This window comes from Sturnus vulgaris, chromosome 7, assembly GCF_052056855.1.
Source record: "Sturnus vulgaris isolate bStuVul1 chromosome 7, bStuVul1.hap1, whole genome shotgun sequence".
NCBI lineage: Eukaryota > Metazoa > Chordata > Aves > Passeriformes > Sturnidae > Sturnus > Sturnus vulgaris.
The window spans coordinates 40599159-40622069 of NC_142249.1; the positions used below are offsets into that span (position 1 = coordinate 40599159).

At 42.1% G+C, this 22911-nt stretch overlaps 1 protein-coding gene across 12 annotated transcripts; it reads right to left on the minus strand.

Annotated features, from left to right (window-relative positions):
* Window positions 1–890: 890 nt before the first annotated feature.
* STAM2 (signal transducing adaptor molecule 2) lies at window positions 891–22822 on the minus strand. Of its 12 annotated transcripts, XR_015804932.1 has the most exons (15): window positions 16740–17973; window positions 16231–16315; window positions 13776–13851; window positions 13481–13576; window positions 10675–10821; window positions 9639–9708; window positions 9119–9305; window positions 8315–8409; window positions 7867–7949; window positions 7613–7700; window positions 7163–7217; window positions 6277–6421; window positions 5126–5283; window positions 2791–4292; window positions 1535–1823 (listed from the first exon to the last, which is right to left on the minus strand). XR_015804932.1 is itself a non-coding variant. In XM_088168437.1 (14 exons), the coding sequence occupies exons 2-14, from the start codon at window positions 16266–16268 to the stop codon at window positions 1064–1066; spliced, it is 1323 nt and encodes a 440-aa protein (XP_088024563.1). In that variant the 5' UTR covers window positions 16269–16315; window positions 22160–22558; the 3' UTR covers window positions 891–1063. The 12 variants fall into 12 exon arrangements, 11 of the variants coding, with proteins under 11 accessions (XP_088024563.1, XP_088024564.1, XP_088024558.1 ...); XM_088168437.1 differs by lacking the exons at window positions 1535–1823; window positions 2791–4292; window positions 16740–17973 and adding exons at window positions 891–1148; window positions 22160–22558; XM_088168438.1 differs by lacking the exons at window positions 1535–1823; window positions 2791–4292; window positions 16740–17973 and adding exons at window positions 891–1148; window positions 22160–22556 and having other exon boundaries at window positions 7867–7946.
* Between the last annotated feature and the right edge of the window lie 89 nt (window positions 22823–22911).

The window sequence follows — 22911 nt, forward strand, 5'->3', positions numbered from 1 at the left end:
TGGGAATGCTCACCTGGAGAAGGGAAGGATCCAGGGAGAGCTGGGAATGTTCCCCTGGAGAAGGGAAGGATCCAGGGAGAGCTCAGAGCCCCTTGCAGGGCCTGAAGGGGCTCCAGGAGAGCTGGAGAGGGACTGGGGACAAGGGATGGAGGGACAGGACACAGGGAATGGCTCCCATTGCCAGACGGCAGGGATGGATGGGATGTTGGGAATTGGGAATTCCCAGGGGAGCTGTGGCTGCCCCTGGATCCCCGGGTGTGTCCAAGGCCAGGTGGAGCAATGTGGGACGGTGGAAGGTGTCCCTGGGAAATCCTTACACCCCTTCCCACCCAAACCATTCCTTGATTCCGATTCCATCCCTTCCCGGACAGGGTTTGGAGCAGTCTGGGACAGTGGGAGGTGTCCCTGCCCCTGGATTGGGATGGGATTTAATGTCCCTGCCATGGGGGGATGCCCTGGGCAAGCAGCACCCTCGGAGCCCACCCGGACCCCTCCAGCTGAGCCCCAACCCCACTTCCCAACTTCCCAAATCCATCAGCACCAACTTCCAGCCACGGAGAGAGCTCCCATTCCCAGGGCACGGAGGAAAGGAAAACAAGCTAAATCAGGAGACGGGTGTGCTGGGAGCTGAAATCTGAGGAAGATTTGGAAGCAGGACCTGGATTTCCTGCTTTCCACTGCTGAGCTTCACCTCCAGGCACATCACACCTCCCACTGGGATGAGCGATGAGCAATGTGCACATGGAGGGGTGAGCTCACCCACACCTGCACGCTCTGAGCACACCCAGCCAGCCCTGCCCAGCCTCCTCCACACACCCCAATCCTTCCACTCCTTGGCTGGAACGAGCAGCCAGGATTCTCCGTCCAAGCCGCATGTGGGGCACCGAGGCTGTCGTTTAAATTAGGTTATTTTTACAGTTTCATCACTGCATTGGTCCTAGGAAGGCAATTCTAGAAACTTTAAGCGTGGTGTGGCCGATTTCCCAGGGAAAGATTCTCTCCAGAGACCCCATGGATCACGTTGGGATTCAGAAGGAAAAACAAAGCAGCTTTTCCCAAGAATTCAGGATAGGATTTGGCTTTTTAAAGGTTGACTTCCAGCCTGAAGTGACCCCAAATCAACCACTGGGGTCAGAAGCTCCAAAGGGCTGTAAAAAAAAAGATGAAAATCAGTGATTGATGTGTAAATGACAAATTTTGGGGCTCCTTGCAGGTGTTTTCTGTGTCCATGCACACCTAGAGCAGCAGGGTTCAAGCCCAGGGACTGACTCTGATTTTTTGGGATGAGCCAGAACTCTCAGCCACGATCACAGGACTCAGCTCTGGCCTCTGTGGGCAGGGAATTCTCCTGGGTGTGTTTGTTACTCATCTCACCTCTCAGTGCAAGCAGGGGCAGTGCCTGGCAGTTCTTAGAAAAGATGCACAGATAAAAACAAGGCAAGAAAATCTTCTGAGGAAATAACCCCTGAGAGAGGCCAGAGTCCCACAAACCCAGGGCCACCCCCCCAGCAGCACAAAGAACACACGACAGCACTTGGGAGGTTCCAATAATCCGATTTTTAACATTATTTCTGGAGCCAATTGGAGACACAAAGCGTGGGTGACATCAGGAGCACTCTGGGGTGACAAAGTGAACAGACACAACGGGACCCCAGCTCACACAGAAGGAAATGGATCCCAAGGTGATGTTTAACACCCATGAAACAAATGAATCACATGAAAAGTCTCATTAGAAAGTCGCCCAGGTTCCTATGTGAAGGGTTTATATGAAAAAGCAGGAGTTCTCCACCCTGAATTCCTGATAGAAAACAGCAGGTAGAAACCTAAGGTAGAAATCTGGAGTTAGAGAAATCCTTTGGCAGCATGTTCAGTTACAATCAGGCCTTAAAAATAAATATGATCATGTCTTAGAAGTATGAAGAGAAACACCAACCCCCTCTAGATACACTGGTTTAATAATAATTAAATTATTTTACACTATCTACAAGTTGCATATCACGGAGTTAGAAGAGGTGACAGAAGGACAAATCTTGCTTTTATAAAAGTTCAGGCATGTGTGGAGGTGTGTAGAAAATCTCAGACAAATGAGTATATACATTATTTATACTTAACAATGAACATCATCAAATCACATCTGGCTGGCTCAATCGAAGATTTCTCTTGGCCCAAAGCTCAGAATCCCAAAAAATCACCAATTTAAATTTCCTAATGTAGAGAATTCGTAGCAACAGGAGCAAGGTTTAGCTTGACCCCAAACCAACTTGGAACAAAGTAAACTCTGACAAATAAAAGCTCCAAAACAAGAAGAATTTGGAACAGCAGCATGGAAATAAATTCATTTCCTCAAAAGACACAAGGAACAAATTATCAAAATACTTCAGTATTGCCACGTGTGTTATTTTGTACTGAGCTACTTCCAGGGGAAGGATCAAGACAAATTAAAGTCATGTCCAAAGGAAAGACAAAATCCTCCTTCCAATTGCACACATTTAAATAAAAAAAGTGATTTAAAGAGCAGGTGCTGAACATTTTTTTGCATGAGCATGAGGCTGCAAATAGAAGGTCAAGATAGGAAAGAATTAAATAAAAAGGGAAATAAATGGAGGAGGTGCTGAGGGAAGGGTGGGTTTTGTCACTCAGCAGCCTGGGAGTTCCAATCTGAGATGAAATTTATCCATCAAAAATGCTTATTTCGACATCTGGGAGCTTCCTGCATTTAACTGAGATGTTTTTATCAGTCATTTGTTTCTATTATTTCCCCAAACCAAGGATTATATTATTATAACTCACCTGAGGTGGTTAAAAGCAGGATAAAGGTGACCATGCTCCAGTGAGGAGGTAAACAGGAGGATGAAGTGATTTTTTTTTTTTTTTTAGCAGTTGAAACAAGAAAAATAAAGAAATCCCACATCCCCAAAGGATAATCCAGCTCATCTGCTCCCATGGACAAACCCCACCCTTTCAAAAGTGCATCAGGGAAGAAATTCTTGGATTTCTTGTCTCACCAAGTGGCACGTGTGCCCAGCTCTGAGCAATCCCCTCCTGCAGGGACAGGGCTCTGCTTTTCCAGGAGCACAGAGCCCATCCCCACCCCCCAGCACATGGCATGTGCTGCAATCCCCCTGCCCAAGGGGTGCAGGAGCTCCTCTGGGGTCAGGGCTTCTTCACACAGGGGCACAGAAAGGAAATCCAAGAGAGGCAGAACCCCCTCCATGGTCCCATCAAGATCATTCCTGTTCCACTCAGCTCCCCCTGGGAAAGGGAACAAATCCTCAGAGTCCTCAGCAGCTTCCCACAAGGAATTCCACTGCTCCTTCACTTCTACATCCATCCAAACTGAAAGGAAAACTGGGAAGAGGTTCTGTGCAAGTTCCACAGTGCCCACACAGGCAGCTGGGAGCATCCCCTGCCTGCTCTTCCCAAGGAGCCTCGTGCTGGCAGTGCCACCCCTGCCAAGACACCAGGGAATGCCAGGAAATCTTGTTTTCCTCAGGAAAAAAAAAACACAGCAATTCTCTGTGTTTTCTGAAATAAAGAGGCAGCACTGTTCAAATTCTCTTTTTCTCTTATTTCCACAGGGATGTGGTCCTGGGTGGCAGAGTTTCCTCTTGCAGCTGGAGCCAGGGATCCCTCGGTGCATCCTTCAGGAAAAGGGGGACTCAGAATTGCAGAGATTCCCTGAAAAGGGGACTCAGAATTGCAGAGATTCCCTAAAGCCACTGGGACAGAAGGATTACAGAAGACACCAGAGGAGGCAAAGCAACAGCATCTCAGCATCCTCAAGCTTCCAGAAACACATTGAAAAGAGAAATTATTTTGGGACAATCTTTCAAAGATTCACAAGTGGCGTTTCCTGAAAGCGCAGGGGAGAGAGAGAGAGAGAGAAAAAAAAAAAAAAAAAGGACTCGGAGGAACGGGGAATTATTTTAAACCATCCCCTAAATCTAGTTCAGGATGCAAAAATGCAAATAACCATCAGAGCTGGTGCCTATTTTTACTCTGCATCACCCTAACACAGCGAGTTGAGTTATTTGAGAGGAAAATGGACTTGGATATATCCACGGCCGGGTCGGAATTCCTCCACGCTGGCTGTTCAAAGCAGAGGCTGCTGGTGGAAATTCGCTGGCTGCTGCTGGAGCAGGGAATGAGCAGGGAGCTGCCCGGGGTAGGGTGGTCCTTGGCCGCCCTGGAACGCTGCCATGTCCACGGCCATGCCCATGTGCTGCTGCTGCTGTTGGTGCTGGGGGAAGGCGGCGCTGGCGAAGGGCGGTGGCAGCGCGGGGTCGGGGGGGCTGTGGGGACACCACGGTGACAGGGCCAGCCCAGAACCCCCACAGCACCACTGCTCACCCCCCCCCAAAAAAAAAAACCAGCTGGGAGCCTCCCGAACACACGTTCGATCCGAAGGCTGAAGGCGTTTCGTGTTTTGGTGGTTATGGAAATAACGAGGTTTACACGCACGCTCTCCAATGGGATCAGCCTGGCCCTGCACTTCCCCTCCCGGGACTCCTCCCTGCTCACAGATTTCCCTGCAATTCCACACTTTCCATGCCCAGAACGGGACAGCTTTTTATGGTTTATACAGGAAAAACGTTTTCACCCTCAAAATTCTTCCAGCACCTCAATAACTCTACTACGTAACTTTTAATTTCCTCTTGCTTTTTCTAACTTACTTTTTCCAACTCACCCTTGCTTTCTAACTTTTACTCTTTCTGATTTTTACTCTCTCTTTTTCCAACTTACCCCTTGCTTTCTAACTTTTACTCTTGCTTTCTAACTCTTTTCTTTCTAACTTTCACTCTTGCTTTCTAACTCACTCTTTCTTTCTAACTTTTACTCTTGCTTTCTAACATACTCTTTAACTTACTGCTATTTAATTTTTAATCTTTGGTGCTGGGTGCTTAAAGCCAAAATCAGAGGTTCCTTTTCAACCTTCCTCTCTTAAATAAACTTTCCTGGGAAACCTCGTGGTGCAGGATCCAGAACAATGCTCTCATTGCTCCCTGGTTTAGTAAAATCAGTATTTTCCTCTCGAAAACGATGTGTTGGTAAGTGTAAAGGCCACGAGAACGTGCAAAGTGGCAGAATTCCTCCCCCCAGGATGAAGGATGGGTTGGATCCATACCTTAAATAAGCAGCTGGAGGTGGCTGGCTGGCTGCAGAGTTGATGCTCTGGGGCAGAGACCTCACCTGGGCCACGTGCTCGGGGGCCAGGCTGTACCCTGGGGACAGGGACACTCCCTGCATCAGGTAATTCCCACTGGGAGGCTGCACAGGATACGACTGCAAATCAAATCAAACCCAGCAGATTTGGTGCTTGGCTCACTTTGCAATGAACCCACCACGATATTCTAAAGCTGGAAGCAAAACCTGTGGTTTCTTCCAGTTCTGGTTGAAATAATGCAAGATTGCCTGGAAATTCAGGTGGAGCTGCTGGTGGGGTTTGGATTTGGGATGAACAGGTTTGATCCCAAATCAAGCCCAGCATTATCCTGCATTTCTCTGCACCAGTTTTGGGAAGAAACAGCAAACTGCAGTTGCCTTTTGGCTTAAATTACTTTGTAACCTCCAAATATAATGAATTTTCCATCGTTCCTGGGAGTTAAGGACACGGAATTACTTTTAACTGACATATTTTCAGATCTAGCAGTTGCCATGGCAACTATTCTTTTCCCACTGAACAATTAACATGAAAGTAAAATTCACTTCAAGTAAAAACCCTCATTCTGTGCTTTTTGAAAAATCTCTCTTTCCCCTCCATGGTTCTTCCTTTAAGCCATCATTAGGGACAGTGTGGAACAGTTTGGAGCACAAATACAACGTGTTTGGAACTGATACAAAATGTTCATTTTTTTTTTTTTTCTAACGGCAAAAGGAACTAAAAGCAGAATGTTTCTATAATTAGCAAAAAAAATGGATTAATAGACTGATATTCCAGTTCCCTCCCATCCTCACTATTAGATAAGAAGGGAACATTTTACTTGGAGATTGACATGACTCACAGCAAGAATATCCACCAAGCTGCTGCAACACCCAATTCCAACTGCAAGAAATGAATTATGGAAAGGGATCTTTTGGAATTTTCAACAGTGCCCAAGCAAAAACCTTCTGTTCTAGTGCATAAATCCCAATTTCTTGCAAATGCAATGTCAATTTTGCTCCCTTCAGGTTTTGCTGTGATTTTTTTTTTTAAATGGGGATAAGTAGCAGAGGGAATTTCCAGATTCCAGAGAATTTCCAGATTCCAGAGAATTTCCAGGTTTCAGGGATACTGACCTGCACAGAGGAGGTGGGTGGGAATTGTGCAGGGTGCTGGAGTTTGGAATAAGCTGAGTACATGGGGCTCTCATTCATCAGTTTGTTGTAGAGCTCCAGAGCTTCCAGAACCTTCACGTTCAGCTCGGATAACTCGGAATGTTTCCTGCTCCAAAAACAAAGGGACAGGGCACTGAGCTGCTCTGACATCTCAGGTGGGGAGGAAAGAACAGTGATGCATTAAATATGAAAAACAAACAAAAAAAAAAGCTCCTGAAAGGTAAAAGGTTAATTTTTTTTTTTTTTACCCATTTATATTGAAAAGTTGCTGTGGTGTGACTGGAAGGAAAATGCAAGAGCTGCACGAGCATTGCTGGCACCAAAGCTGCAATTCCCAGGTGGAATTCTCTGATTTTTCCAGCCCTAAATATTCCCAGGAGTCACAGAATCATGGAATGGTTTGGGTTAGAAGGGATCCTTCTGCCATGGGCATTTTCACTGTCCCAGGTTATTCCAGCCTGGCCTTGGGCACTGCCAGGGATCCAGGAATCTGGGAATTCCCAATTCCCAAAATTGGCACTGGGAGCCATTCCCTGTCCCTCCATCCCTTGTCCCCTCTCCATCTTCCTAAGGATAACATGGGATAATTCTGAAAATAACTGAAAATTCCATCCTCTGGACAGGCTGGAGAAGGTTACAGTAACAAAATGGCAAAATAAAAAAAAAAACATCCATGACCTGTGCAGTGAATTTGGGGAGAGCAGCAATCAAATCTCAGTGCACACAAAGGTGAAGTTGTTAAATTTTTCTTGCATGGTTTTTTTTTTATCTTAAGAGATGAAAGGACCAAAAAAATATGATTAAAACTGCCCAATCTGAAGGAAATCATTGAAGATATTGTTCTCACCTATCTATCTCTTCTAGTTTTTCATCTATCATTGGACCCATCTGCTGGCAGATATCTGTGAAGACAAAGTGTTGAGGCAGTTGATGTCTTGCACAATTAAATGTTTAAATGCAGCCAAAAGTATTTTATCCAGCTACAGTAAAATTAATTGCTTATTTATTTCAGGGTTGGGATTGGTAGATGGATTTTACAAAGCTCAGGCATTTTACAGAGCTGGGAGTTATGCAAATGATCTTGCTAAACATGGAGCTGGCTTGGAACTATTAAAAAAATTCAAATTATCCCCAGAGCCCCACACTCCCACAGTGAAATAAGTGTTCTCCAGCACTGTTAGTACAGAGCACAGCTCCCCTGAGCTTAAAATAAACACAAAGAACTCCCAGCTCAATCCACAAAAGGTAATTGTGAGGAGAAGTCATAAAAAAAGAGCTCATTTAGTGCTGCAAGTACCTTCTGAGTCGAGCAGATCTGGAGAATCAAGCTTTAAATCCGTGGGATCTATGCTCTGAAGCACCTGCAGTGTTTTATCCATCTTCTCCTGAAAGGGGAAGCCAAGATGAAGAACTTTGATTTCTCAGCCACTCCAAGATTGGTTTAATATTCAAATAAAAAAGTTCTTTACAGATAAAGAATCATCTGCCAACATTCAGCACCAAAAGAATGGAATAGCCCGACAAAATTTGATTTTTAAAGTGGCTCCATACCTCATCAATATAAACTGGCTCAGGTTCTGCTTTCTTGATTTCTTCTGCATTGTCCTCAGGAACAGAGATTTTATCCACAGCTGCTGAAAGAACAGAGAGGAGTTTCTTTTCTCCCTGTTGCTGTGCTAACTTCAAACAAACATTTGCTCCTTGTTATTCTTCTGTGTGAAAAGACAAGGTGACATTTGAAATGGCAATTTGCTGCATTTGTAAATACGTTGCTGACAAGGAATTCTGGTGAATCGAACCAAATTTCTTCAAAGAGAAACAGAGGCAGAAATTAAAGGGAGTTATTCAGTGATCTTTGCTTGATTGTTTAAAACAAGGGCAGGATGGCTCAGTTCTTTCCTGGGGCTGATAGATGAAATTATTTTGCTGCTGGGCTAATTAGGATTGCAGCACAAATAATCAGGAAATAATCCATCAACCATTTCAGCAGGTAACTCACCTGCCTCGGGCTCCACTGTCAAGTCAGAGGTGACAAAGTTGGATGGGAACAGCCCCACTCCTCTGTGGTTCTCCCCTTTCCACCAATTGGCATCACTGGGGAAATAAAGGAAGGTTACAGAACTCTGGGGTGAACAGAGCCAGGGATATATTTGGGGTTTTTACTGAAAACTTGAGCTTCAGAGATAGATCTGTGGTGGTTTTTTTTTTTTTTACCAAAACCCTGTGATATCTAAAAGAACATTTGAAGGGATTAGCACAAAGCCAAACAGGAGCTGGGGCAGAGGGGAGGGAAGGGAGGAAAAGGGATCAGGGGGATCACTGAAAATTGAACACAATTCACCAATTCTTTACACTGATGACTTGGCAGCCCTTTAAAGCTGTATATATATCCCTACAGGTGTTAACAACAATCATTTTTTGAGCTGTTTTTAATCAGTTTTATTCTTGGCAAACTTGATTCTTGATAGCCAGAGGTTTAACAATTGCTGGAAGCAGATGGAATGTGATGCCAAGGCATTTCCTTATGTCAGACAACCAATTAAGATTAATCTTCAAAACTACAAAGTGGATGAAATACTCACACTGAAAATGATTTGAGGTCAGAATTTTGGATTTTGGGAAAGAGAGAAGGAAGAGAAAGGGATGAGAGGGAGGGCAGAGTGACAATTACATTTGTGTGTGTGGGAGGGGAGGAAGAAAATCATCAGATGAAAAAAAAAAAAACAAAAAACCCAAAAAACGTTTTTCCCTGGAGAAAACAAGAATGGTTCAACAAAGCCAGCTCCACCTGAGTGTATTGTACCTGTCATCCAAAACAAAAATAATTTCTCCACTTTTAAAGGTGAGCTCATTGTCCTCCACAGCTTCAAAGTCATAGAGAGCTCGCACCTTCCTCAGGCTCGGGGGGTTTGGTGCCATTTCTGCAGCTGGGTACAAGGGCTTGGTTTCCATTTGCTGCTGCTTCTGCTCTTGCAAAGATAATTCAATAGCTGCAGGTGGGGGCAGAGAGGAAAACAACAAGTTTTGAGAGAGGTTTTATCCCTGGAGGAAAAGCAAGTTTGGGTTTATTATAAAAAGAGGGTTTATTGTTTTGTTTAAACAAGGTGTGTATCTGGAGTATTGGAAGTTAAGGTTTAAAATGTTCTGGGATTTATGGGGTTTTTGTGTCTTACCCCCAAATCCTCATGGATGAGGGGAATTCCTGGAATTCCACAATTCCCAACTCTGTCCTTGATTGCAATTCTGTGCAGCCCCAAATTGCCATTTCCCTGCTTTTTAACAAAACTTCTGGAGTTCAACCCAAGGCTGAGAGAGCAACTCACCTTTAGCTATATCCTCATCTTCTTTGGATTTACTGGATGAGGAGCCATTCTTGGCAGCACTGGTGGAAGCCTGCAAAGGTGGCAACAACAGAGAAATATCCATAATTATATATTTTTTTTAAATTAGCACTGAGTTGTTCTTGATCAGGTAGATTATGGAATCCAGGTGATCTCCTAGAAATAAAAATCACCACCCTTCAGGTTTTTTTCTGTTTTCAGCAGGGGAAAAAAAAGTGAAAGAAATCATGAGATTTAACTGAAATAACTGATTTTATTGAAATAATTATTTTAATGATATTTATTATTCATTTAAATGACTCTTTCCACCTTTATCCTTCATTCCTCCCTTCAAAAGATAAGATGCTCCAGTTGGGAGCTGCTGACTTAAATCCTACAATTTTCCCCAGCCAGCAGAGTGAAATCATTCCTGGAGTTTTCATTCCCACCAGGAACTGGAATTGGGTGCCAGTGCTCAGCTCTTCCATGTTTCTGCCATATGTTTTACACATAGATCAGATTTAGAAGTGAAAACATCTTTGTGGAGGAAAGAGGGATTGTAAAAGTTAAAAAACTCACAGGGTTTGTAAGTTAAAAAACCCACAGGGTTTGTAAGTTAAAAAACTCACAGGGTTTGTAAGTTAAAAAACCCACAGGGTTTGTAAGTTAAAAAACTCACAGGGTTTGTAAGTTAAAAAACCCACAGGGTTTGTAAGTTAAAAAACTCACAGGGTTTGTAAAAGTTTAAAAATTCTGTGTTTCATCTAAAGGAAAGTAAGGAAATTGTAATTTTAATTTTCAGGTTTGAGTAACATGAAAATATTTAGAAGTAGCAATAACAAAAAGGAAAAAAAAAAAACAAAAAACCACCTGGCATCAGATCTGCTGTTAGATTGGGAACAACAAACCACCAGAAATAAAAAATAAACCACTCCAAATTCAGGAGAACTGCTGGCATGGACAGGAAATGGGACAAAGAGGAAAATGGCATTTGGGAAAGGGAATGAGAGCATGGGATCCATCCCAAAGCAGCTCCTACCTGGGATCCTGGTGCAGGAAAAGTCACCCCTTCTTCCTTCAGGGATTTGATGGTTGCAGATATTAAGCTACATTGTGGATCTTTCTGGAATTCTTCTGACCACTCCACCATGAGGGATTTTAACTTTTCACACACTTTGGGGTGAGCCTGGAAGATCAAATTGGATAAAAATGGATGTTAGAGCCTCAAGGAGCTGTTACCAAACCTATTTCATTATTAATATCCTTAATCATGAATATTTGTGTTGATTGAGCAGATTTTGGGGAGCTGAGTGTGGAATATCTGACCTTTAATATTATACCCTGATCTGATATTCCAGAGAACATGCTGAGCTCCTGGAGCACTAATTCTGGAGAAATTCAGGCTGCCTACCACACTGATCCCAAATTTCTGCCTCTCTGTGTTACTCACCCTACATTTCACCTCAATTTTCTCTTCATTCCTTCTCAGGTGTGTTGTTTTCCACTTCCCAACCACATAAAATGATTTGATATAAGCCACTGTCTTCCCCTACAAGAAATCCTAGAAGAAATCTTTCCTTATAAGAAATTCTACAAGAAATCTTTCCCTACAAGAAACCTTTCTCTACGAGAAATCCTAAAATGAATCTTTTTCTACAAGAAATCCTACAAGAAATCTCTCCCAACAAGAAATCCTACAGGAAATCCTAAAATCAATCTTTTCCTACAAGAATTCTTTCCCTACAAGAAATCTTTCCTTAGAAGGAATCTTTCCCTACAAGAAACCTTTTCCTGCAAGAAATCCTACAAGAATTCTTTCCCTACAAGAAATCTTTCCCTACCAGAAATCCTAAAATGGATCTTTCCCAACAAGAAATCCTACAAGAAATCTTTCCTTACATAAAATCTTTCCCTGCAAGAAACTTTTCTCTGCAAGAAATCTTTCCCTACAAGAAATCCTACAATGAATCTTTTTCTACAAGAAATCCTACAATGAATCTTTCCCTACAAGAATTCTTTCCCTACAAGAATTCTTTCCCTACAATCCCCTTTTCTGGCCTCTGCAGTTTCTCCTCAGATCCCAGGACAGGTTTTGTCCCAGCTAAGGGAACCTCACAAAAATCTGATTTGTGTCTCCTTGAATCAACTTCTCCCATAAAAAGGAATTATCCTTCATTTATTATTTATCCTATTATTATTATTATAGGGATAATCTATAGGGACAGATTTTATTCCCAAACTGGGAGCCTGCTAAAGAAAAAAAAAAAAAATTTGCTTAGAGTGGGGGCAAACCAAGATCAATTCATGCTCTGCTTGGAATTCCTGTGGCTCTCCCAGTTCTTCCCCAGATCCTGGCAGTGGCAAAAAATCCCCAAATCCAAGGGACCAGATCCCAGTGAGGGCTGTGAGCTCAGCCTGGCCCTCCTGGGAAGTTTGCTGGGCTCAGGATTGTGCTCACACTGGCAACAGGGGAAAAGCAAAATTGGATTTGTTATTGCTCCAAAGGGCCAGGGCTGGGGAGCAGGGTCAGAATTGCCCAAAAACACAACAACTGTGATCCAGAGCCCAGCCCTGCCTGGGATCCCAGGATCCCTCTGGGAGATTCCAGGATCCTGGAACATCCCTGGCTGGGATCCCAGGATCCCTGGGTGAGATTCCAGGATCCCTCTGTGAAATTCCAGGATCCTGGAACATCCCTGGCCGGGATTCCAGGATCCCTCTGTGAGATTTCAGCATTCTGGAACATTCCTGGCTGAGATTCCAGGATCACTGCACATCCCTGGGTGAGATTCCAGGATCCTGGAACATTCCTGCCTGGGATTCCAGGATTTTTGCCCACCCCTGTGTGGAATTCCAGGATCTCTGCCCATCCCTGGCTGGAATTCCAGGATCTCTGCCCATCCCTGTGTGGAATTCCAGGATCTCTGCCCATCCCTGTGTGGAATTCCAGGATTTCTGCCCATCCCTGTGTGGAATTCCAGGATCTCTGCCCATCCCTGTGTGGAATTCCAGGATCTCTGCCCATCCCTGTGTGGAATTCCAGGATCTCTGCCCATCCCTGTGTGGAATTCCAGGATTTCTGCCCATCCCTGTGTGGAATTCCAGGATTTTTGCCCATCCCTGGGTGCTGGAGGTCAGAGCTGAGCTCCAGGATGGATCCTGCCTAATGGGAACAAAGGGAATTCTTGCAGACCTATTTTTCCACAGAAATCCAGAACCACAGGAGCTGTGAACTCATTTTGCTTCCCAGCAATTTTAATTCTTCCCTTAATTGCTTTGCTCAGCCTCTGATGATTGCAGGGCTCCCATGGATCTGAAAATTCCTTTTTAACCCTTTCACTCACAGTAATTAGGGAAAAGCTGCTCCTCCTTATTCAATCCCTCACATCCACATTTAAATCCCAGCAGCTGCTTGACCTCAACCATTTCAATCTCATTTTTTTGGTTATTTTCTCATTCAACATTCCCAGAATCTCTAAAACCTAAAAATGATTATCTCTAACTTTATCCATCTAAAAATATTATTTCACTTCTTCATTATTTTTCCTTTCACTTCAGCCCAGGAATTTCCTCCAAGCCTAATAAAAATTCTCCTCAAGAAAAGCTGCACTTATGATCAAATTAATGGAGCTTAGCAACACAGATTTTAATTAAAATTTCTCATGTAATTTTATAAAAATCTGAAGGATTATCAGCTGCCAGCTCTTATTTTTTCAGAGTAAAAATCACACAAACTTCAGTGAAAACACAGCACCAAAACTAAAAAATGTGCATTAACCACAATATTAATTTGGAGAAATTCAATAATAATCCTTCCTCAGGATTGAAGGTTCTAAAATAATTACCTTGTTTATTATAGCTCGAGCTTCAGTGGCAAAATCCCTGGAACACACTTCCAAGTGGAATATTTTCCCACAGTTTGACACACAGGCTCCTAAAAGCTGACAGAAGAAAGAAAATTGGGAAAATTCAGGGAAAAAAAAGTGTAAATTAAAAAAAAAAATAATGCAAATAATCTAAAATAAAAGGTAAATTCAGCATGGATACTGATTTAATTGAGATATTGGTTAATTGATCAGTAATTATTTAATTGCTGCGTTGCAGGAGGTTTTTTGGGGGGAAATTTGGGGATTTACTCACTGTGAGAGCTTGTAAAGCCACGTGGGGAACTTTGTGATTCATTCTTTTCATGATGGCTTTAAGGCAATCCTTGGCCCTGCAAAGGGACAAGAAAATTCAGGATAAATGGGAGGAATGCCAGGAGGAATGAGCCAAAAACTGCACCAGAACTGAGCCTGGTGAGCAAAAATGTCACCAAACCTGAGCCTAAAACAAAAATGCAACTGAACCCAAATTAATTGAACAAAAATGTCACCAAACCTGAGAGTGATGAACAAAAATGTCACTGAACTCAAATTTATTGAACAAAAATGTCACCAAACCTGAGCTTATTCAGCAAAAATGTCACCAAATCTGAGCCTGTTAAACAAAAATGTCACTGAACCCAAATTTATTGAACAAAAAAGTCACCAAACCTGAACTTATTGAGCAAAAATGTCACTGAACCCAGATTTATTGAAAAAAATGTCACCAAACCTGTGGCTATTTAAAAAAAAAATCACTATTTAAAAAAAAAAAAATCACTGAACCTGAGCTTATTGAAGAAAAATGTCACTGAACTCGAATTTATTGAACAAAAATGTCACCAAACCTGAACTTATTGAGTAAAAATGTCACCAAATCTGAGCCAAATAAACAAAAATGTCACCAAACCTGAACTTATTCAGCAAAAATGTCACTGAACCCAGATTTATTGAAAAAAATGTCACCAAACCTGTGGCTATTTTAAAAAAAAATCACTATTTACAAAAAAAAATCACTAAACCTGAGCTTATTGAAGAAAAATGTCACTGAACTCGAATTTATTGAACAAAGATGTCACCAAATCTGAACTTATTGAAAAAAATGTCACCAAATCTGAGCCCAATAAACAAAAATGTCACCAAATCTGAACCTGATTTTTATTTAGGGTAGGCAAAAATCTTCATTATTTTCAAGGGCAGAAGGGAAGAAAATGACACAAAATTGAATGAAAATACGTCAGCAGCATATTTTTAAAATTCAGAATTTAGAATTTTATTTTCTATATAAATATATATTTATATTCAGATTCGATTATGCATTTTATATATTTCTATTTCTGCATATGGAATTTTTATAAAATAATTAAATTTTTTACAAAGCCAGATTGTAGTTCCCTGTACAAAAGTCTTGTGTCACTAAAAAATTCGTTTTTTAATAAAGGACTCAAAGGACATTTTTTTGCCTTCAGGACTGAAGATTCCCAAATTAAACAGATTTGTTGTTATTCCTTGTGACAGGCAATCAATTAAAATCAAACTAAAACAAGCAAAAAAAAATCCTCAATTTTAATGGTAAACAGAACAGCAAAAAAAATCTGAATTACTTCAGAATTCTGCCTGTACATTATGTATTATAGATTATAATTATATATTTAATTCATAGTCTTACATCATAATTCAGAGATTATATTCCAAGATGAAAGTGAACAACTCTTAATTTATGTATCATGTAAAAATGAAATTAAATTATGAATTTGGGTTTATGATAGAAAATCTCTTTCATAATAGAAAGAAAACCAGTAACAGTGAGGCTGTGGTATATTAAAAATAATCAAGGCAGGATAGGGGAGCAGAGCAAAAATAATCTCAAAAAATGAGAAAGAAATGTCATAAAAATGCAGGTTCAGAATTTAGGAATTTCAAGCAGTCTGGAAAATTTTGTCCCCACAGTTCAAGAAGAAAAGAAACACCCAAGGAACAGCAAGAAAAAAAAAAAAGTCTAATTAGCTTTTTTTCAAATATCAATAGTTGTAGAATTTTAGCCTAAATGTTGAAGACAAGAATTATTATGGACTGAGAAATAAAAGGAACATAAAATAAGAATAACAATAAAATAAGAATAACAATAAAATAACAATAATGATACTGAGGAGAAGAGAGAGAAGAAATAGAAGGGGAAGAGGAAAAAGGGGAAAAGGGGAAAAGAGGAAAAAGGGGAAAAAGGAAAAAAGGGGAAAAAGAGGAAAAGGGAAAAAGGGGAAAAAGGGGGAAAAGAAATAGAAGAAATAAAAGAAATAGAAGAAACAGAAGATATAAAAAAGGAGAAACAGAAGAAATAAAAAAGGAGAAACAAGAAGAAAGAGAAGAAATAAAAAAGAAGAAACAGAAGGAATAGAAGAAGAAAGAGAAGAAAAAGAGGAAAAAGAAAGAATAGAAAAAATAGAAGGAATAGAAGAAAAAGAAGAAAAAGAAGGAATAGAAGAAAAAGAAAAGAAGAAAAAGAAGAAATAGAAGAAAAAGAAAAAGAAGGAATAGAAGAGAAAGAAAAAGAAGGAATAGAAGAAAAAGAAGAAAAAGAAAAAGAAGAAAAGAAAAAGAAAGAACAGAACTAGAAATGCTAACTAAATCATTTCAAAGCAAATCCTGTGCTTTGGGCAGGTTGAACATTTGGAGATTTTGGAGATGAATTCTGTGGGACACAGAATTCCCTGGAATGCTGAGGCCAGCCTTACCCATTGGGAGTGCTCCCAACTTTGTCACAAATATCCATGATCAGCCCCCAGTCCTCACTGGTGTTGTACTCATTTGTAGCTTTTTCTGGAAAAAAAAAAAAAAAAGATTTATGATGGGATTTATTTATTCAGGTCAGGTTCTATCAGTAGAATGGATCCCCAATTGATATTTCATGGATTAATATTAATTATTATTAATATTTCGTGGATTTATGGAATTATTTGGGTTAGAAGTGACCTTAAAGCTCATCTTGTTCCAGCCCCTGTAGTGACACTAATTCTATAAATTAATTAATAAACCCTAATTGTATTTATTTGTGGTTTTAAGTTTTTATTAGCCAGGTTATTTAAATCCCATGTGAACACTGCAGTTCAAGTTAATAAACAGCAAATGAAATATTTTATTGCATTTGCTGCTTCAAGATTAAGTTTTAACCAACTAAATTCAATTTTATTTTGGCAGCTCAGCAGAAACATTTGCACAAAGGGAACACAAACACAGCACCCACCAATGTTCCAAATCCTTTTTGCTACAGAGGTAAAAAAAAAAAAAAAAAAAGGAAATTTAGAATTTTGGCCATAATTCATCTTTCACAAACTGGAATATTTACTTAGAGGAAGTAAATATTATTTTGAAACCACAAACTTTCTTCAAAAATGATAAAATTGCTAAATTTTCTTTTAGGTGCATCAATATTTTAGGACATGAACAATAAATTCATGGATGGTGTGGAAAATAAATGAGTTTAAATGTAATTTTAAACACTTTAAAAGAAAAAAAAAAAAGGAAATCAAGCCAGAATTGCCTCTGGAAGCTGCAGATTCCCTGAATGTCCAATCCCTAAGTAGTGATGAGATTCCTATGGATATCCTGAAATACTATAAATAATATATAAATATATAAATATATATATTGAATATCCTGAAATTGATCCCAAGAATCCATTGAGGTTTTCCTAAGCCCTGAGTGGAATTCACAACCAGCTTTTCCTGCCATGGCAGAAATAATCCAAAATAAAAGAAATTCAGCATGGACACTGATTTACTAAGGTTAATCAAGATATTAATGGATTCATCAGTAAATATCAGGAAGGTAAATAAAAAGGAAGTTTTCACCTTGGAATTATGGAATTATTTAGGTTGGAAAAGCATCCCAAGGTCATGGAGTCCAAGCTGTGCCCAATTGTCCCCAGAGCTCTGAGTGGCACCTCCAAGAATTCCTGGGACACTCCAGGGATGGGGATCCCAACCCCCCTGGGCACTTCCAATCCCTGAGCCCCCTTTCCATGGGGAAATTCCTGCTCTGCCCACCCTGAGCTCCCCTGAGCCCTGTCCCTGTTCCCTGGGATAAGATCCCAAATCCCCCCGGCTGTCCCCTCCTGTCAGGGAATTCCCACACGGATCCGAGTCTCTCCTCCTGGATCCACACCACGGCAGCAGCCCTGGGGATCCAATCTCAATCTTTGCCCAAACTCTCAGGGATTTGGAAGTTTCCCCCCGTGCCAGAGTGACAAACGGAGCAGCTGCTGCCGCTTCTCCCCTTCCCAGGAACAGCTCGGAGGGAATCACTCCCGCACAGATGCCGAGACACATGTGGGATGTGGGAGGATGTGCTTGCCATGATTTTTTCAGCACAGAGAGAAACTGAGGAGGGGAGAAATAGGGAGAAGGAGGGAGAAGGAGAGGGAGGAGGAGAAAGGAGGAGAAAGGAGGAGGAGGAAGGAGGAGGAAGGAGGAGGAAGGAGGAGGAGGAAGGAGGAGGAAGGAGGAGGAAGGAGGAGGAAGGAGGAGGAAGGAGGAGGAGGAGGAAGGAGGAGGAAGGAGGAGGAGGAAGGAGGAGAAAGGAGGAGGAGGAAGGAGGAGGAAGGAGGAGGAGGAAGGAGGAGGAAGGAGGAGGAAGGAGGAGAAAGGAGGAGGAGGAAGGAGGAGGAAGGAGAAGAAAGGAGGAGAAAGGAGGAGAAAGGAGGAGGAGGAAGGAGGAGGAAGGAGGAGGAAGGAGGAGGAGGAAGGAGGAGGAGGAAGGAGGAGAAAGAAGGAGGAAGGAGGAGGAAGGAGGAGGAAGGAGGAGGAGGAAGGAGGAGAAAGAAGGAGGAAGGAGGAGGAGGAAGGAGAAAGAAGGAGGAGGAAGGAGGAGAAAGGAAGAGGAAGGACGAGGAAGGAGGAAGAAGGAGGAAGAGGAAGGAGGATAAAGACAGAAAAATAATAGAAAAATAAATTATAAAAAATAAAAAGGAACGGCTCGTCCTCTCCAGTGAATGGAGGAACATCAGACATGAGGTTGTTTTTACGGAAATAAGGTAAAAGCAAAATGTGCTGCTTGGGGTGCTTTTATAAAGAATTCCAAGTGCAAGGAACTGCTTTTATAACGAATTCCAAGTGCAAGGAATCCCTTTTATAACGAATTCCAAGTGCAAGGGATCACTTTCATAAAGAATTCCTGAATTCCCTTGGGACAGGCTGGCCAAGTAAGATGTGGGTGAGAAAAAACAGAAATATACTAAAATACAACATTGTTTCTCCACCTGTGTCACTTTCTATGCAAGAAACAGAAAATGAGCACTGATTTAGAATAAAAAAAAAATAAATAAAATCTCAGGCACTTTCAGCACAGAAAGTTTTTGTGCTAAACCAGGGCTTGTTCATTCTGTAAGAATTTCAACATTTTCTTGATCGCTTTGCCCATGAACTGAAATCAACCGTTGTCTGCACAGAAACAATTCAGATTTTACACAGAGCATGGAAGAACTTTTCACAGGGAAAAGTAAATATTTTAAAAATATTTAAAAAGGGCTGCTGCACGTGCTGTTTGCCAGGAGATGAAGCACAAAGAGGTGGATGGAAGGCAGAGATTTAATCCCACACACCTTCCTTTGTCTGCCTGGATTTTGTAGAGATTAATTAGGCAATTCCAGCTTGGATTTAATTAGAGATCACAGCCAGGATGAACCTGCAGTCACAAGGCAGCCCTGCCTGTAATGATCCTTACTCGTGGTACTATTCTATCAAAAAAATTTGGATTAAAATAGTCTTAAAATAACTTTTTGCAATGTAAATCCAGCTCATTGAAAAGGCTTTTTAAAATGCACTTTTTGCTTTTTGTTTTGTTCCATTGAGGCTAATAATCTGAAAAGGAAATAATTTCATTTGTCTTGTCAAAAAAAAAAAACAACAAAAATTGGAAAGATTTGAGAAGGATTAACAGAGATAATTTTATATATAAATTAAAAATATAAAATATATAATATATATTATATATAATATATGTAATACATATAATATGTTATATATTATATATATTATATATGTTATATTGTATATAACATATATATAATATGTATATATTATCTATAATAAAATATATATTACATATAATATTATATATATTACATTATAATTCAGAGATTATATTCCAAGATGAAAGTGAACAGCTCTTAATTTATGTATAATGTAGTAACTATATTAAATTATAAATTTGTGTTTATGATAGAAAATATATAAAATCTCTTTCATAATAGAAAGAAAACCAGTAACAGTGAGGCTGTGGTATATTAAAAATAATCAAGGCAGGATAGGGGAGCAGAGCAAAAATAATCTCAAAAAATGAGAAAGAAATATCATAAAAATGCAGGCTCAGAATTTAGGAATTTTAAGCAGTCTGGAAAATTTTGTCCCCACAGTTCAAGAAGAAAAGAAAAACCCAAGGAACAGCAAGGAAAAAAAAAAGTCTAATTAGCTTTTTTTCAAATATCAATAGTTGTAGAATTTTAGCCTAAATGTTGAAGACAAGAATTATTATGGACTGAGAAATAAAAGGAACATAAAATAACAATAACGACAATGATATTGAGGAGAAGAGGGAGAAGAAATAGAAGAAATAAAAAAGAAACAGAAGCAGAAGAAACAGAAGCAGAAGAAACAGAAGAAATAGAAGAAGAAACAGAAGAAATAGAAGAAAAAGAAGGAATAGAAAAAGAAGTACTAGTAGAAAAAGGAACAGAAATAGAAATTATAAATAAATAAAAAAGGAAATAAGACATGAGGGAAATGTAAGCTCTTGGGGGCTGCATTAGGCAGGAAAAGGAATATTCCTTTTTCCCCACAGGTGCTCCAGGGAAAGGGCAGCTCTGGATCTGCCCCAACAAAAACTTTCAAACTCAGCAGCTCTCCAGACCATCCACATGTGATAATCTGGATTTTGCATGGTCTAATTTACAACAGAATACTGATTTTTTTAAAGTTTCTAATGACAAACTTTTCCTGGTAAGGGATTCTCAAGATTTAGCCCCAATAATTCAAGTTCCTATTCTGTTGCACTTGCTAAATTTTAATAAGTTATAACAATAAAATATAAATAATTAATATTAAAATATGAAGGAAAAAATACACTGAGTAAAGCTGAAGAAAGTGGAAGTGAACAGAGTCCCATTTTTGAAGTTTTGTGAGTCCTTGAAGCATTTAGGTTTGTTAAAGAATCCTGCAGAGTTCAAAAAAAAAATCCACTTGTACAAATGGATCAGTTTGAGCCACCTGAAACGTGAGTGTGGTCAAACAGCAAACTGAAATTAGAAATAAAATAATAAATAACCAATAAAATATGAAACCAGCTCAACTTGTACTACAAACAAAACAGAGATTGTGTGGCAACAAGAGCACTCGATCTCTTCCATTCTGGCCAGGACAAAAATGCCAGGAATGCAGAATTCTTCTCTTTCCTACCATCCTAACAAGAAAGCTGAGCCTGGGGTTTTGCCGATTTCTTTTTTTCAGTGCTGCCGTTCAGAACAGACGTTGTGTAACAAAAAAAAAAAAAATGACACGGAGCACGAGTTTAAAGACAGCACAAGTCAGGGCAGGACACGAAACAAAACAACTGAGTCACCACCGTCTTCACCCCAGCTCCAGGTTTTGTAATCACAGAATTAAACAGAATCTTTTCCTGAGCTGGAAAAGATCCCTAAGGATCATCCAAGTCCCGCTGCTGGTGTGGTTCTAGGGGAGCTGGAAAAAAATCAGCAAGAAAAGGATGAAAAGCTGATCCTAGAGCAGCCACAATTCCCTAAATCCCTGCAAACTCAGCAACACCATGGGAAGGGCAGGAGGCACAGAAACACCTCAGATAGACGGGGAAAGCTGAGAAAATGCAGGGGTCAGAGCAAAACTGAATAAAAACCATTCCTTGATGGTGCTGAGGGTAAAGGGCAGAGGGAGCCACTGATCTTTTCCTGCAAGATGTGCCAGGAGCAGGCAGGAGCTGCACCTGGGCCACCACAGCCACAGAAATCCCGGGATTATTTGGGTTGGAAAAGCTCTCCCAGCCCATGGAGCCCAAGCTGTGCCCAATTGTCCCCAGAGCTGTGAGTGGCAGCTCCAGGAATTCCTGGGACACTCCAGGGATGGGGATCCAAAGCCCCCTGGGCACTTCCAATCCCTGAGCCCCCTTTCCATGGGGAAATTCCTGCTCTGTCCACCCTGAGCTCCCCTGAGCCCTGTCCCTGTTCCCTGGGATAAGATCCCAAATCCCCCCGGCTGTCCCCTCCTGTCAGGGAATTCCAGAGAGGGAAAAGATCCCTCGGGATCCTCCTTTGCTGCAGCCTGAGCCCCTTCCCATTTCCCTCAGGAATTCTCCAGCCCCTTTCCCATTTCCCTCAGGAATTCTCCAGTCCCTTTCCCATTTCCCTCAGGAATTCTCCAGCCCCTTCCCATTTCCCTCAGGAATTCTCCAGCCCCTTTCCCATTTCCCTCAGGAATTCTCCAGTCCTTTCCCAGCTCCGTTCCCTCTCCTGGCCACTCTCCAGCCCCTCAGGGTCGCTCCTGTCCCAGAGCTGTCCCCAGCCCTGGAGGTGTCCCAGCAGTGCCAGCACAGGGACAGGCACAGCCCTGGGGCTGTGCCACAGCAGGGCTGGTACAAGCCCAGGGGTCTCTTGCCCACCTGGGCACCCTGGGCTCGTGTTCAGCCGCTGTCACCAGCACCTCCCAGGGTATTTTCCAGCTTTCCACACACTTCTCCCAGCTCGGAGCGTTCCCAGAGCTCGGTGTGGCCCAGGGGCAGGAGCCGGCACTTGGCCTTGTTGGCTGTGGCACCACCGGCCTCATCGCAGAGATCCAGATCCCTCCCTGAGCCTTCCTGGCCTCCAGCACGGCCACATCCCAGCCAGCTCGCTGGGAACTCGGTGTTGTTCCCCAATTTGCCAACGGAGCACTCGGTCCCCTCCTCCAGATCACCGATCGAGATATCCCAGAGGACTGGATCCAACACTGATCCCTAGGGCACCAGAGGCAGGGCGAGGGAGAGCTGTGAGGGGAACAGGGAGAGGAAAAGAGGAGGAAAAGGAGGAGGAAAAAGACCAGGAGAAAAAGGAAGAGGAAGAGGAGGAAGGGGACGATGGAATGCAGGGGACGAAGAGGCCGCCCCGCCAGGATCGGGCCCAGCCCTGCCTGTCGCCCCGGCGCTCACCCACGTCCTGCTCGAAGGGGTTGAGGGCGAAGAGCGGCATCTCGGCCCGCGGTGCCGCCGCTGCCCCACACCCGCAGACCCGGCCGGAGCCGCCGCCGCGCCCGCCCCGCCTCGGCCCGCTCGGCGCACGGAGCTGCCCCAGCGCGCCTGACCGCCCTGCGCGGCGAGCGCCGCGGCCGCAGCGCCGCCAACCGCCGGGATAAGAGGCCGGGCAGGTAATGGCGGAG

What these genes read in the sequence shown, in the direction of transcription:
- STAM2 (XM_088168428.1), bottom strand. Translation starts at nt 16,818, where the DNA reads ATGAATTATGGCCAAAATTCTAAATTTCCTTTTTTTTTTTTTTTTTTT. An exon ending in GTTGGGAGCACTCCCAATGG is followed by an intron (nt 13,852 to 16,230) that starts GTAAGGCTGGCC and finishes GTCCCTTTGCAG; the next exon opens with GGCCAAGGATTGCCTTAAAG. An exon ending in ATTTTTGTTTTGGATGACAG is followed by an intron (nt 8,410 to 9,118) that starts GTACAATACACT and finishes TTATTTCCCCAG; the next exon opens with TGATGCCAATTGGTGGAAAG.